This window comes from Stomoxys calcitrans, chromosome 2 (genome assembly GCF_963082655.1).
Source record: "Stomoxys calcitrans chromosome 2, idStoCalc2.1, whole genome shotgun sequence".
Taxonomy (NCBI): domain Eukaryota; kingdom Metazoa; phylum Arthropoda; class Insecta; order Diptera; family Muscidae; genus Stomoxys; species Stomoxys calcitrans.
This window is the reverse complement of record NC_081553.1, coordinates 159565214-159582785: the sequence shown is the minus strand read 5'-3', so window position 1 is coordinate 159582785 and position 17572 is coordinate 159565214. Positions and strand designations below refer to the sequence as shown.

Sequence of the window (17572 nt, the reverse complement as noted above, 5' to 3'; positions counted from 1 at the left end):
GCACCTCCAGAAACTTGTTCCCACATTTGGATACCAAATTCGTATTCTACTTGCAAATGCCTTTCATTTGAGTCTCATATTGCCAAGGTCGGTAAATATGTCCGATTTAGGAGTGTTTTTGAGGGTTTAGGAGTGTTAGTCCGACAATTGGATAGCAGATACGTTTTGTACTCTTAAATACCTTTCATTTGAGTCCCATATTGCCATGATTGATCTCTATATATATTTGGTAGATTTGAGGGTGGGGAGGTACCCCATCCGAAATTTGGATACCAAATTTTTATTTTTAGGTTACTTTAAGAGAGCACACAACCACGCACGCTTAAATCGCACCACCCATCACCCACCACCAACCCCCCTCCAGGTATCAAAAAATGTAGTAGCCTATTTTCACCACGGGATCATTATGCACCATCTGTGAAAATTTCAAGAAAATCGGTTTAGCCATTTTTGAGTCTATAAGGAACACACAAACAAACATACAAACCGACAAACAAACATAAATTGATTTTTATACATAAGAAAGATAAGCTTACACAATATGTTAAACACACATGATCTTATCTAAACAAGTAAGAGCGTGCTAAGTTCGGCCGGGCCGAATCTTATATACCCTCCACCATGGATCGCATTTGTTGAGTTCTATTCACGGTATCTCTTTTTAGGCAAACAAAGAATATTGAATAAGAACTGTTATGCTATTGGAGCTATATCAAGTTATAGTTCGATTCGGACCATAAATGAATGCTGAACATTGTAGAAGTCATTGCGTAATATTTCACTTTATTCGGATAAGAATTGCGCCTTGTAGGTGCTCAAGAAGCAAAATCGCGTGATAGATTTATATGGGAGCTGTATCAAGCTATTGATCGATTCAGACCATAATAGACACGCATGTTGAAGGTCATCAGAGAAGTCGTTGTACAAAATTTCTGCCAAATCGGATGAAAATTGCGCCCTCTAGAGGCTCAAGAAGTCAAGACCCCAGATCGGTTAATATGGCAGCTATATCAGGTTATGTACCATACTTAATTTGTAATTTATTTATTTATACTTAGCACAGTTATTCAAAGTCATAACAGAACAACTCATGCTAAATTTCAGCCAAATCGGATGAGAATTGTGCGCTCTATTGGCTCAAGAAGTCAAGATGCAAGATCGGTTTATATGACAGCTATACCAGATTATTAACCGATTTGAATAATTCTTAACACAGTTGTTGGAAGTAATACCAAAACACTACGTGGACAATTTCAATCAAATCGGACGAGAATTGCGCCCTCTGGAGGCTCAAGAAGTCAAGACCCAGGATCGGTTTATATGGCAGCTATATCAAAACATGAACCGATTTGAACCATTTACAATCCCAACCGACCTACACTAATAAAAAGTATTTGTGCAAAATTTCAAGCGGCTAGCTTTACTCCTTCGAAAGTTAGCCTGCTTTCGACAGACAGACGGAGGGACGGGCAGACGGGCGGACAGACGGACGGACATGGCTAGATAACTTAAAATTACATGACGATCAAGAATATATATACTTTATGGGGTCTCAGACACATTTTCGAAGTGTTACAAACAGAATGACGAAATTAGTATACCCCCATCCTATGGAGGAGGGTATAAAAATAGCTAACATTTTTGGCATCGTTTGCAGCAAAAAATGATTTCTTACGCGAAAATTTTATACGATTGGTTTCTTTTTATCTTGTGTATCTTCCTTTGAGCAAAGAGTGTAGCTCAAAGAAAAACAATTTTTGGGATATTTATTTATTTTGGTCATATAGGAGTGCGATCATGTGTAGATCAAAATTCTGAAAGTGATAATTTTTCAAATCTCACTTTCTGTGGAGTACGATTTCAGACGAAATTTTCAGACGGGTCTCCACTGGAAAATATTTGTGTAGACTACAAGATAGCTACAAATATCGCTTAGTTTTTTGCACGATTTTTTTTATAGTTTTTGGCTTAAAAAGAACATATATAGTAAAATTAATTGCTTATTTGCAAACCTCATGTTGCATGAAGGGATTGGGTTAGGTTAGAAAGCGTGTGCAGATATGAATTCGCCCCATGCCACTATGGACATACACCCAAGCCAGTAATCGGCTCGTTGCGCGCTATAAAAACTAAAAAGTAACCTCGAAAAAGAACATTTTAAGTGAGAATTTCGTGCTACTTTAAAATCCTTAATTGTGTTCCATATCACTCCTTTAAGTTGGCTTATGTCTGGTTTTGTGTCCCCACCTAGGTAAGGGGTCTTTTATCAGCGAAAGCCGGGCAATGAATTAGAAAATGCTCCAACGTCTCATCATCTTCCCCACACAAGCTATCACTTGCCGCACCGATGTTGCATAAGATAGCTCATAGTCCTATGTGTCACGTTATGATACTTAAAGCTGTACTGACCTCCTTCTTACTGCCTTTCAGTGATAGCCTCGTCCTTTCCGGATCACCGCATAGAATTTTCGACGTCCTACCGACCGTTTCGCTGTTGTACAGTGTTAGATGCGTTTGTCGCCCATGCCCTTAAATCGGACTGTGTCGACCCGAAAGGCTTCAGGTTAACCACTTTCATTCCCCCTTACTCCGTTATGGCCCGACACCCAAACGATTAGGATTGTATCATTCTCAGAGAAGTCGTTAATCTTACACTGCAAGAGAGTTCGTGACCTTATGTTCCTGGTTGTTATTTCCCTTCTGTCCATTTTACTGCCGTAAAGATGTTCACACTTGACGTCACTGCGTTAGTACCACTCCACTTCACACATTCCGTGATCGCCCGAATCTCCGCCTGCAGGACCGTATTATTGTCAGGCAGTCTAAAACAGATCTCAGTCCCTGGGTTCTCAATATAGACCCCCAGGCCTACTCTGTCCTCTAGCTTTGATCTATCCGCTGGCAGCAGTGCCTTGCACTCGACCTCAAGTGTCGTCACAGGTATCCGATCGGAAACCTCTTCCGTTCCTTCCTGGTTTCCTATCGTCCCCTCGATTATACCGCGACTGTATGAACTGCTCCCATCCTTAATCCATTCTCTTATCGCCTTAAGTCTCATAGCCGCTGTCGCTGCCTCACACTTAATCTGTATGTCAATGGCTCGGATATCAAGGATAGTCTCCAGTGCCCTCATCGCTCCGCCTGTGCCAAGACAACAGGTTCTCTGAACTCGTTGTATAGTCCTTATGTTTCATTTTTCTCCACAGCAGGGATTAAACTATACATTTAAATTTGTAGTTCCAAGCAAAAATTCTCAATGTCACCCTGGTACGCAAAGAAAATTTCATTTGAGCGACGTAACTGCACTCAAAAAAAGGTGAACCAATGGTTGAGTTAAAATAAACTACTTTCGAATAAAGTTGAACTTCATATAGCGCAGATGCAGATCTAAAATAATCACTTCATATGAACTTTGTGATGGTTTAACGTTAACTAAATGGAAATAAACTATTCTTTATTATTTATTGTGTAAGACATTTTTAACTGAAATCAAAATAATTGACGGAATAAAATGGATGGAATAAACATCACACTGAGCGTTGTATTAGCTTGTGTGCGACACGGTATTGGGGTTGTTTTCTCTCTTTCGTCTGATTGATTCTGTTGAATGTCAAGACCCAGGAAATCTGCGACTAAGATGGGGTGCGTCCACAGGGATCTGGGTGTGAGTCAAGTGGGTCTGGCTGGGTAGTTAAACAGGTGACGTGTATCGAGGGTCCCTAGTTACAATCGGGACCATACATCTACCACGTCGTCATCAATCCTTGCTTTGCAGGAGTTGAGGCGCCTGCATTTGCCGGAACGTAATTGAGCCAGATATACTCTGAATATTATTCCACTGCATGTCACAAAGCTTAGGAGACCACACTGGATAACTTACCACAGATCGGCCAATTGCTTTGTATGTGGTCAACAAGATTTCTTTGTCTGCACCCCAAGTGCTGCCCGCAAGTGACTTGAGAACCTTGTTTCTACTTTTGACCTTATGGCAAATTGCTGTGGCATGTGGGGAGAATGTGTAAGAGCTGTCAAATGTGACGCCAAGTATTTTGGGACACTTGATGGTCGGAATCATTTCTCCATCGATCATCACAGTCAGCTCGATATTCACCTCGCGTGTATTTGTAGTGAACAGTGTGGTTGAAGTGGTTCAGTTTTCTTGCAGCGAAATATGAGGCAAGTTCGTTGAGGTAGATGTTCAACCTCTCTATGCCGTCTGGAAGGGGTAGACCGGAGATATCACCCCGCCTTGGGGGACGGTGCTTCCAGTTATTATCCCTAAATTCCACAAATGACTGGCGACCACACAGATAATTCACGACCCAGCGTTTGAGGCCTGGCTGGAGGGGCGTGTTGGCGATGTCCTCAAATAGTTTGGCATGGCTGACCGTCTCGAATTCCTTCGATAGGTCTAGTGTCACGAGGACCGTCCTATCACATGGCCTGGGCTGATTGAAGCCACGGCAAATGTGTTAGCAGTTATTAGCTATGCAGTCCTCGAAATCGATGTTGATGCTCGGCGAATGGAAATTGTCCTACGAGGCTCGGGAGGAGTAATGCCTCAAGCGTTTTCGCAACTGGTGAGAGAAGGGAGAACAGTCTGTACGGCTCCCCCAAACTCAGGTCCTTTCCAGGCTTCAGTAGCGGCATCACTCTGCCCATTTTCCAGACATAGGGAACTATAACATTGTTCAAAGACAGGTTGAGGACAGTAGTAAGCTTACTCAACTCCAGGTAAATCCAGATTCTTCAACATCATGGTAACATCAATTTAGAGATTCCGTCGGGGCCCAACGCCTTGGAGTATTTGGCGCCACGGATGATATTCGTAACTTCGCCCATCGTAAATTGTGATGGCTGTCCATCGGCTCGGATACCACGTATACGGCGAATGGCTCTCCTCCTTGCCCCGTTACTCTCGGGATGCACAATAAATTATCGGTTGAACAACCTGTCGCATCTCTTCGGAAATTGCCTGAGGTCCTGTCATACCGTCTACGGGGTTCGAGACTGACTTAACAATAGACCACGCCCTGCCTAAATCGGTGCCTAAGTTACATTACTCCAAGTGTTCCAGCCACAAATTCCGCTTATGTTCGTTGACTACCCTGTTTAATTCTAGATTCATTTCACTGATCCAGGGGTTAGTGGCGTCCATACAACAAATCCCCTCATGCTCGGCTGCGAGTACCACTGCCTGCGCCGGGAAATTGGACCACAATTGGGGTATTCGACCGGATTGTATAAAGCGAGCGGCTGCTGCGTTAATGATGTCTTGGAATTTCCTCTCGGCAACTACCACATCCGAGGGGGATGTCAGTTCAAGCGGCGATTGGTGCACACTGTGAAGCCAGGCCAATCGGCCTTCTTCTGATTGATAAACGTTCGGCGCTCAGAGGTTGCGAAGTCGGGTGGTTGGTCGATGGTGAGAATTATGGGGAGGAGGTCTGAACCCAAAAAGATGGTGCCAGGATACGTCACTCAGCAAATCAGGGGATGCAATGGAAATATCTGACGAGCTGATGCACCCCCTCGTAATCCTAGTGGGGGCATACTCATTCAAAGTTCAAAACGTGGAGCTTTCAATCTGCTCTGCCAAAGCCATGCCACGCTGGTCGTTACCCAGGGGAGAATGGCATGAAATGTGATGCGCATTAAAGTTCCCTAGAACCAGAACATTATGGCCAGATAGCAACCCACTTATGTCGTGGTTATCAGCTTGGTCATTAATTGGGACACAGCTATCAACCAGCGGTATGTACACGTTGTATAGCTCTATCTCGGTAGTACCGAACCTGACTGCCATTACCATGCACTCCATGTAGGGGTAACTAGCGCCAGGCGCAGGCGAGATGCGTCTATATTGCACGGAATAATGTATCACGAAGGCCAATCCCCCACCTCCATTCCTTGAGCGATCCTTACGTTGCACATTGTATTCGTGACAACTGCGCAAGCTGCAGGTGTTGAACAGCTTTGTCTCCTGGATCGCTGCGACCAATATGTTCTTCCGACTCATAAAATCCACAATCAGTTGAGTTGCAAAAATGATACACTTCCCGGCACTGGCCTGGCAATATTGCGAGTACCACTGCCTGCGCCGGGAAATTGGGGCATTCGACCGGCTGGTATAAAGCGAGCGGCTGCTGCGTTAATGATGTCTCGGAATTTCCTCTCGGCAACTAGCACATCCGAGGGGGGTGTAAGTTCACTGAAGCGGCGATTGGTGTACACTCTGAAGCCAGGCCAATCGGCCTTCTTCTGATTGATAAACGTCCGCCGCTCAGAGGTTGTGAAGTCATTCACCGTGTAAAACGTGGAGCCTTCAATCTGCTCAGCCAAAGCCATGCCACGCTGGGGGTCACATAGTCCGACGATGAGGATGCAGAAGGCGACGACGACGACGCTTGTGACCCACTGCTGGCTATGTTCGCACAGCACCTTGCAACATATCCAGTATAACTATACTTCCGTAGTGAAGTGAGGCCATAGCAAGATCGGAAATGTACCCACTCCATTTACCGGTTACATCTCACCGACACCGACCGATGATGGAGGCGGTTCTGGCATACCGAACAGAACCAAGGTCCGGGGTTCTTTTAAATCCCGGCACGGACCAGAAGCGTGCGGAGAAGGAACTCCGGGATGTGCCTCTCCCATGACGAAAAAAGACTAATACGTACACTGGGGCGACAGCCCTTGCCGATGAAGGATTCCATCGGGTCAATCCGGCGCGTACAACCGGCTGCCATGGAATTGAATTCATCCCGGTGTAATATGATGGCAGGAGTGGTTAGTGCAGAAAATTTGCCATAAATATTGGGTTGCCCAAAAAGTAATTGCGGATTTTTCATATAGTCGGCGTTGACAAATTTTTTCACAGCTTGTGACTCTGTAATTGCTTTCTTTCTTCTGTCAGTTATCAGCTGTTACTTTTAGCTTGCTTTAGAAAAAAAAGTATATTTAATTAAAGTTCATTCTAAGTTTTATTAAAAATGCATTTACTTTCTTTTAAAAAATCCGCAATTACTTTTTGGGCAACCCAATATGTTAAGGAAAATTATGATAATTTGTTGAAGTTTTTCACAACTAAAAGGAGATTACCCAGCTTTAAGTAAACAAATTCTTGTATGTTCGTTACCGCAAACAAAAAAAAAACTCCCACGAAATGGTTCCCGGCTGTAGGCAACAGTGCAAAAATTATTTCTACAGCGTACAGGTTGTTTTTTATATTTTGCGCGATAAAGAAATGTCTATCCTTTGTGTTCGTCAGAAATTTTCATAACTTTTCTCGTATTTACTCTTAAAAAAGTCCCAATGTTTTTCATAAAAAATGTTTACTCGTCGAAAAGTTCGGTTAAGGCTAAAGAACTATTTCTTTCGTGACGAAGTAGCTTCTCCATCCATGTTACGATTCAATCGTTTGTCCCACAGTTGTTTCGAATGCCCAGAACCCGCTGTTGCGTTTCCACGATATGCGAGAGAGGTGGGCAGTGATATCAGTAGTTAAGGTCGGAGATTCACCTCCCCCCCACCCTTGGCTAGCAAATCTATACTCTTTTTGTGTGCACTTGTAGAATTGAAAACAATTCAAATGCGACTTTTTAACTTTATTTAATTTTTTTTTTTTTCATTTTAGAGACGCCACAAAACCTAATTTAGATTACGTGGTTGACCATTTCGAAGTAACACCACCAATGTCAACATTTACATTTGGCTTTGTAATTTCACAATTAAAAAAGATTGACTTCCCTATGGAATACGCTTCTGGTGAAAACAAACTTCAAATAAATATATGGGCATCCAAGAAAAATGCATCAAAATTTGAGGTATGTATAACGTGACCACCCCAATTTGACTATAAATTGGGCGAAATTTTCTCGAAAAATATTCTTAAGACGAATGTATAGATTAAAGTCGGGCAAATATTGCTCTAAGACTTTATTAAGTAATTGTTTCTGTCGATTCGATAAGATTCGTTGTTTCAATGGTAGAACCAGTAATACTATTTCCTTATTGGAAGTTGGATTACTCCTTCTCAGGTGTGTTTTAAATATACATTAAAGTTTAAGCCAAACGATCAACGTTTAAGCTGGTTAAGGGTGATATTATTTTGTTATTAGGTCTCCATCTCGATCTAACATCGAAAGAACCAGTCGATTGACGCCTTGGCTGGATTCTCGCTGAGCTCTTTATTAAAAGGTAGTTGCTGCTCGAATGACACCAAATCATCATTTGTTCCTATGTTTAAACTATTTTAACTGATTTCAAAACATTATTGAGAATTTTGGGTATTGCAATAGGAATTGAGCGTGAAAGTACATGTTACTATTTCATTAGACAAATCATAAATTTAACAATAATAAGAAAACGAGTCTTAATGTGACTGAAAGTATTAAATTTTAGTGTAAAATATCAGCTAACAGTAGGAGCGAAAGTAAACACTTTAAAGTTAAAATGTTTTATAAAAAATAATTAAGTCAAATGCAATAATAAGTAAAGGGTGATTTTTTTGAGGTTAGGATTTTCATGCATTAGTATTTGACAGATCACGTGGGATTTCAGACATGGTGTCAAAGAGAAAGATGCTCAGTATGCTTTGACATTTCATCATGAATAGACTTACTAACGAGCAACGCTTGCAAATCATTGAATTTTATTACCAAAATCAGTGTTCGGTTCGAAATGTGTTCATTCACCGTAACGTTGCGTCCAACAGCATCTTTGAAAAAATACGGTCCAATGATTCCACCAGCGTACAAACCACACCAAACAGTGCATTTTTCGGGATGCATGGGCAGTTCTTGAACGGCTTCTGGTTGCTCTTCACTCCAAATGCGGCAATTTTGCTTATTTACGTAGCCATTCAACCAGAAATGAGCCTCATCGCTGAACAAAATTTGTCAAAATTTGAACACATTTCGAACCGAACACTGATTTTGGTAATAAAATTCAATGATTTGCAAGCGTTGCTCGTTGGTAAGTCTATTCATGAAGTTATGTCAAAGCATACTGAGCATCTTTCTCTTTGACACCATGTCTGAAATCCCACGTGATCTGTCAAATACTAATGCATGAAAATCCTAACCTCAAAAAAATCACGCTTTACAACAAGTAAAAGCGTGCTAAGTTAGGCCGGGCCGAATCTTATATACCCTCCACCATGGATCGCATTGGTCGAGCTCTTGCCACAGTATCTTTTTTTAGGCAAACAAAGGATAAAAGAAAAGAATCGCCATGTTATTGGAATTGAATATTGGAGACCATAGTATAAGTCATTGCGCAAAATTTCAGCCAAATCTAGTAAGAGTTGCACACTTTAAGAGCTGAAGATGTAAAATAGGGAGATCGGTTTATAGGGGAGCTGTATTAGGCTATAAACCGATTCATGTCATATTCGACACGTATGTTAAAGGTCATGAGAGAAGCCGTTGTACAAAATTTAAGCCAAATTGGGTAATACCTGCGCCCTTTAAAGGCTCAAGAAGTCAAGATCCCATATCGGTTTAAAAGACAGCTACATCAGGTTATGGACCTATTTGAACTAGTCTTAGCAAAGTTGTTCAAAGTTAAAACAAAACATGTCATGCAAATTTTCAGCTAAATCGTATAATAATTGCGCTCTCTAGTGGCTCAAGAAATCAAGAGCCCAGATCGGTTCATATGACAGCTATATCGGGTTATGGAGCGATTTGAACTATTCTTAACACAGTTGTTGGAAGTTATAACAAAACACGTCGTGCAAAATTTCAGCCAAATCGGATAGGAATTGCGCACTCTAGACGCTCAAGAAATCAAGACCCAGATAGGTTTATATGACAGCTATATCGGGTTATGGACCGACTTCAACCATACTCAGCACAGTTGTTGGAAGTCATAATAAAACATCTCATGCAAAATGTTAGCCAAATCGGATAAGAATTGTGCCCTCTAAAGACTCAAGAAGTCAAGACCCAAGATCGGTTTATATGACAGCTATATCAGGTTATGGACCGATTTCAACCATATTCAGCACAGTTTTGGAAGTGATATCGATACATTACGTGCAAAATTTCAGTCAAATTTGATAAGAATTGTGCCCTCCAGCGGCTCAAGAAATCAAGATCCCAGATCGGTTTATATGGCAGCTATATCAAAACGTGAACCGATATAGCCCATTTACTATCCCAACCGACCTACACTAATAAGAAGTAAATGTGCAAAATTTCAAGCGGCTAGCTTTACTCCTTGGAAAGTTAGCGTGCTTTCGACAGACGGTCGGACGGACGGACATGGCTAGTTTGACTTAAAATGTCATGAAAATATATACTTAATGGGGTCTTAAACGAATATTTCGAGGAGTTACAAACAGAATGACAAAATTAGTATACCCCCATCCTATGGAGGAGGTTATAAAAATGAATAAATAATGTTAATGAAAAAATGTATCTGCTACACAACTCCAATATCACAGTAATGTACCTAATTATAATCTAATCTATTATATAAAAATTAAATTGTTGCTCTTTGTTTGTTTGAGGTATATTCATTTTGTCATTTCGTTTGCAACACATCGAAATATCCATTTCCGACCCTAAAAAGTGTATATATTCTTGATCAGCGTGAAAATCTAAGACGATCTAGACATGTCCGTCCGCCTGTCTGTTAAAATCACGCTACAGTCTTTAAAAATGGAGATATTGAGCTGAAACTTTGCACAGATACTTTTTTTGTCCATAAGATCGAAGATGGGCTATATCGGACTATATCTTCTTATAGCCCCCATAAGGCCGATCCGCCGATTTAGAGTTTTAGACCAATAAAAGCCACATTTATTTTCCGATTTCGCTGAAATTTGGAACAGTGAGTTTTGTTGGGTCCTTCGACATCCTTCGTCAATTTGGGCTAGATCGGTCCAGATTTGGATATAGCTGCCATATAGACCGATCCTCCGATTTAGGGTCTTAGGCCCATAAAAGCCACATTTATTATCCGATTTCGCTGAAATTTGGAACAGTGAGTTTTGTTAGGGTCTTAGGCCCATAAAAGCCACATTTATTATCCGATTTTGCTGAAATTGGGACAGTGAGTTGTCTTAGGCCCTTCGACTTCTTTCTTCAATTTGGCCCTGATCGGATTAGATTTGGATATAGCTGCCATATAGACCCATCCGCCGATTTAATGTTCTGGGCCCATAAAAGGCGCATTTATTGTCCGATGTTGCCGAAATTTGGGACAGAGAGTTAAGTTAAGTCCCTCCACATATTTCTGCAATTTGGTCTAGATCGATTAAAATTTGCATATAGCTGCCATATAGATCCATCCGCCGATTTAATGTTTTGGACCCATAAAAGGCGCATTTATTGTCCGATGTCGCCGAAATTTGGGACAGAGAGTTAAGTTAAGCCCCTCCACATATTTCTGCAATTTGGTCTAGATCGATTAAAATATGCATATAGCTGCCATATAGACCGATATCTCGATTTAAAATCTTGGCCCCAAAAAAGGCGCGTTTATAATCCGATTTAGCTGATATTTGACACAGTGACTTTTGTTAGGCTTTTCGACATCCATGTTGTGTATGGTTTAGATCGGTTTATTTTTAGATATAGCTACTAAAAAGACCAATATTTTGTTATACACAATAGAGCAATGACTTGTACTTTTTAGTATTTGGTCCAAATTGAAACATATTTCGATAAAACTGTTATGGGACATGAGATATGCAATTTTCAACGGATTTTGATGAAAGGTGGTTTACATATATACTCGAGGTGGTGGGTATCCAAAGTTCGGCCCGGCCGAGGGCCCTCCCCACCATCCAAAACCCCCCTGCAAGACAAATTTTCCGATTGCGAAAATATGTGTATCAAATGAAAGCTATTTAAAGGTAGGATCCAATGCTGATATAAAAATGTATTATTTGGTGTCTGAGGCGCCCCCCACCCCATAAAACCTCTCAACAGGACATGTTTACCAATTGGGACAATATGGGTATCAAACGAAATATATTTGGAAGCTGAGTACATATCTGTTATAAGAATTTGGTCCAAGGTGTCCAACGTCATGGGATCGAATGAAAGGTCTTTGGGACTTGACTACGAATCTGGCATGTACAGTTATGACAGAATCTGGGACTGGCCCACCCACTAAATACCCTTCAATGTAGTGTAGTTCGATCGGGAATCTATTGTTGGTATAAGGATTCAAGTATCTGGGTCACGTCCTACCGTTCCACAGGCAGTAGATCACGACAAATAAAAATAAAAGACTCAAACAAATTGTCGTTTGGTTCTTAGCGTTAGGGGGCTGACCCTCTCCTCCCAATAAATGCAACGCTAAACTGTCATGTAGGATGACTGAGAATATATTTTACTCAATGAAAGGACGTGTCAGAGGGCAATCCCCCTCCTCCTATCCTAGCAAAAAAAAAGAATTAAGAATAATATATGAATAATATAATATAATATGTGAAGGCCGATCAGGATAAAATGGGACAGAAATTCAAGGTCTTTGGTAGTAGAGTACACTTTTTACCCTCAAATTGGGATGGACACAGGAGGACCTGCAGATCTTTAAGATGTCACGCCGTTCGGACTCGGCTATAAAAGGAGGCCCCTTATCATTGAGCTTAAAACTTGAATCCGACCGCATTCATTGATATGTGAGAAGTTTGCCCCTTTTCCTTACTAGAATGTTCATGGGCAAAATTTATTGTTTATTGTTTTGTGGCCGCCCCACCCTGCATACCCTTCAAACCAGACACATTTGTGGATTATGGAAAAAAGGGACTCAAATCTGTATGTGTTTCATGGCCAAGTGTTTGAGGGACGCTTCACCTCATAAACTCCCCCTAAACCACACATATATACCGACTATAGCAATATGTAGCTCCAATGTGAATATTTAAGCGCATACACTAGTGATGGATAAAAAGTGATGGGAGGGTGGTAAACTTGGAAATTGACAATTTTTAAAGTTTCGCCATAGGTACGTCCAATGCCAAAAATCATAAGAGCAACATGGAAGGCTTTTAATATAATTGTGTATCTTACATCGAATTATATTTAGGTAAAAATTTGAGATATAATTGTGTTACAACATTCAATTGAACTAGGTAACCTTTTCAATATGTACAAGCTACTTTGAAGTTAAAAAGAATATACATATACATAAGCAAGACGTTAAATTAATTTATAAGTAAAGAAAAACTTGTTGAAACCCCCAATAATATTTTATATATCAAGAATGAAATGTATTGTCATTGTAAAAACATCTTTATAAAGGGTGATTTTTTTGAGGTTAGGATTTTCATGCATTAGTATTTGACAGATCACGTGGGATTTCAGACATGGTGTCAAAGAGAAAGATGCTCAGTATGCTTTGACATTTCATCATGAATAGACTTACTAACGAGCAACGCTTGCAAATCATTGAATTTTATTACCAAAATCAGTGTTCGGTTCGAAATGTGTTCATTCACCGTTCAGCGATGAGGCTCATTTCTGGTTGAATGGCTACGTAAATAAGCAAAATTGCCGCATTTGGAGTGAAGAGCAGCCAGAAGCCGTTCAAGAACTGCCCATGCATCCCGAAAAATGCACTGTTTGGTGTGGTTTGTACGCTGGTGGAATCATTGGACCGTATTTTTTCAAAGATGCTGTTGGACGCAACGTTACGGTCGCAAATTTTTGCAAGAATTTATAGACAAAAACATGTAATTTTATCGTAAACAAAATACAACATTTTTCAGAAATGAAGTTTACTTGGCGAAAATGTCTTTTAGGTGAAACGAATTATATTTTAGCGTGCAGGGAGGCAGGAAATATCTTGAGATAGATCACATTTAAAAAACTAACTCTAAACGTCCCTCCAAATTTTGCCATTATATAAGACCTATGTATCGAATCTTTTTCACATCCAAATTCACTTTGTTTAAAATCACCTGCTACACGCGTTCACCTGCAATTCGTTCCACATAAAGGAAATGTTTGCCAAGTAAACTACTTTTGTGAGAAAAATTAGACTTTGTTTACGATGAAAGTACCTGATTTTTGCGAGAAATTCTTGCAAGGCAAGTAAAAAGTTTTCTTAACCTAACAGTACCCTTCATTCTTGATATATAGAACATGTTATTCGGGCTTTCAACTAGTTTTCCTTTATAAATAAAGTTTATAAAGTTTTTCTTTATAAAATAAATTTAAATTAGATTAACATCATGCTCATGTATATGAAAATTCTTTTTTATACCCTCCACCATTCGATGGGGGTATACTAATTTCGTCATTCCGTTTGTAACGCCTCGAAATATTTGTCTAAGACCCCATAAAGTATATTTATTGTTGATCGTCATGACATTTTAAGTCGATCTAGCCATGTCCGTCCATCCGTCTGTCGGACCCATATGGGTCCTTGTTTTTTCATATAGCTGTCATATAAACTTATATTGGGTCTTGACTTCTTGAGCTTCTAGGGGACGCATTTCTTATCCGATTTGGCTGAAATTTTGCACATATAGTTTTGGTATGACTTCCAATAGCTGTCTCAAGTATGGTTTAAATCAGTCCATATCCTGATTTAGCTGTCATATAAACCGATCTCCCGATTAGACGTCTTGAATCTCTAGAGTGCGCTATTGTTACCTAATTTGTTTGAAATTTTGCACATGTTGTTTTGGTGTAACTTTCAACAACTGTGGCAAGTATGGTGCAAATCTGTCCGTAACCTGATATAGTCGCCATATAAACCGATTACCTGATTTGACTTATTGTCCTAGACGGCCCAATTCTTATTCAATTTGGCTGAAATTTTTTTAAATGACTTCAAACAAGTATGGTCTAAATCAGTCCATAACCTGATATAGCTGCCATATAAACCGATCTTGGGTCTTGACTTCTTAAGCCTATAGAGGGCACAATTCTTATCCGATTTGGATAAAATTTTGCATGAGGTGTTTTGATATGACTTCCAAAAACTGTGATGAGTATGGCGGAAATAGGTACATAACCTGATATAGCTGCCATATGAACTGATGTTGGATCTTGACTTCTTGAGCTTCTAAAGAGCGCAATTCTCATTTTGTACAACGGCTTTCCCTTGGCCTTCAACATACGTATGCAATATGGTCTGAATCGATATATAGCTTGATACTGCTCCCATATAAACCGATCTCCCGATTTTGCTTCTTGAGCCCCGAATCGGACTGTAACTTGATAAAGCTCCTCCTCCTTCTCCTTCTTCTCCGCCCTTTTTCATTATTCTTGGTTTGCCTAAAAAAAAAATACTGCGCAAAGAAGTCGACAGAAGCGATCCTTGGTGTGGGTATATATATGTAGAAGACTTTATTGGTAAGAGAGATATGGTAGCGGTAAAAAGCTACCAACCGAATGCCGTTAACCTTCCACGACATACCGGGGTAATTCTGGCTGAATTCCAATTAGGCTGAGATTGATTCCAACTTCATTGATGTGTATCTCGATTGCAACGAAAAATCACACATGACATGTGTCAAATACATAACTCTCTGGTGAAGTTGAATTGAGTTCATACGATGTTGATGGGCATGATGAATAGACTAGAGCGCGTTTAATATAAGGAGGAGTTTTGTACCCCTTTTTTGGGCTCTTTAATATATGTATATCTTTAATAATATGTATATATTCAGATAATTTGAAAAGGACGGGGTGGGTTTATTGCTTACGAGAATGGCATTGTTGTTGTTGTTGTAGTCACATTTACATGTGGAGGTAGCGATCCTAGTCGAGCTCATAAAGGTAAGTAAACTCCTTCCGGGCAGAGCCTTGAAGTGGCAGATTGGAGGGAACTTACACAGAAAAAATATAGACCCAAATTTGACCGATTACATATGGTATTGACTTATAAAAAACTTTTCAAACAAGGAGTTAATTGCTCTAATAATTTTTGACATAACAATTAGATTTTCTTTTGTTATCACAGGATATGAATGGTAGGCAAGGCATATATTGAACATATTTTTAATTGTACGAATTAAACTGTTTTTTAATTCACACGTATGTAATGCGACAAGAAATGAGAATGAGTCAAATATATGTCTCAAATATAACCCATTTCATTATAATTTCGAAGTAAAAAAAAGATTATTGTAAATAATTTTACGCTGGAATAGTGAAAAGCGGAAAAAATAAGAATGTAAACAAATAGAATGGATAAATTACAAACGCAACAAAATGGAGGACATTTTAGAAAGTAAATGTGATATTTATAAATATTATCGTGCACAGAAAAAAAATTAAAAACATGGTTTAATAAAGAAACTTGTGCATTCAATTAAACATTTCGGTGAAATCGGACCTATAAACGATTTTATATTATTGACTAGCTGACCCGAATTTAAGTTCGGATGTAAGGTGTACTCCATTCGTAAAATACCTCATTTCAGCGCGATATTCTCATGATGTCTGATTGAGTGGTGTTTTCGGGTGAGAGGTCCCCCAGCTACTTAGCCCTAAAAAAATATCAGCATCGTGCTCTTCTCTCAAATACCATTTATTTAAACCCCATATTGCCATTGGCTTAAGAGGAGTTCACAGGATGAGGCGTCCCCCAAACACATGGCCCCAAAATAGGGTATCAGCATCGTGCTCTTCTCTCAAATACCATTTATTTAAACCCCATATTGCCATTGGCGTAAGAGGAGTTCACAGGTTGAGGCGTCCCCCAAACACATGGCCCCAAAATAGGTTATCAAATTCGTTTTCTAATCTCAAATACCTTTCATTTGAGCCACATATTGGCATGGTCGAAAAATTTTTTTCCTTTGGGGGTGTTTTGGGAAAGGGGTGTTGCCCTAAATACATGGTCCTACATTTGGATATCAAGTTCGTATTCTACTCCCAAATACCTTTATTTGAGCACCATATTGCGATGGTCAGTAAAAAATTGCTGTTTGTGGGGTATTTTGGGAAAGGGGTGGATCCCCAGAAAATTGGTCCCGAAAATGGGTATCAATTCTTGCTCTACCCCCAATTCCTTTTGATTTAAGCTCCACATTGACATGGTCGGTAAATATGTCCGATTTAGGAGTGTTTTGGGGATTGGGGTGGTCCCCCCAAAACACTATGCCCGGAAAATATATCAGCAATGTGCTCTATTCTCATATATCTACAATATACATCATTTATTTGAACCCCATATTGCCATTGCCCTCAAAATTGGATATCAAATTCGTTTTCTAACCTCATTTAAACTCCTTGTTGCAAAAGTCAGCAAATATGTCCGGTTTGGGGTATTGGCCCTAAAAACTATGAATATTTAGTTCCACTCAAATCGTCTTGGTGAACAAATACGTCCTCCTATTTGGTGGTTGTTAAGGTGGTGGGACGTCCGCTAGACATACCTTCAATTTGAGCCCCATATTTCCATAGACGGCAAACATGGCCGGCTTGGGGGTGTTTTGTGGGATGGGCAGCCACTCAGTGAGCTGGTCTTAAAAATATATGTCAGATTCGTGTTCTACTCTAAAAACCCTCTTATTTGAGCCTCATATTGCAATAGTCAGCAAAAACTTCCTATCTGGGTGGTGTTGTGGGGGTGAGGTGGCCCCATAGACACT

At 40.0% G+C, this 17572-nt stretch overlaps 1 protein-coding gene across 1 annotated transcript in view; it reads left to right on the top strand.

Moving 5' to 3' along the window:
- The window catches only part of LOC106090274 (aminopeptidase N), a 70506-nt gene that overhangs the window by 33805 nt on the left and 19129 nt on the right, over positions 1-17572 (top strand). Inside the window, exon 6 of the mRNA XM_013256408.2 lies at positions 7640-7829. Coding sequence (XP_013111862.1) covers positions 7640-7829 — 190 coding nt within the window. The remainder of the gene's footprint in view (positions 1-7639; positions 7830-17572) is intronic.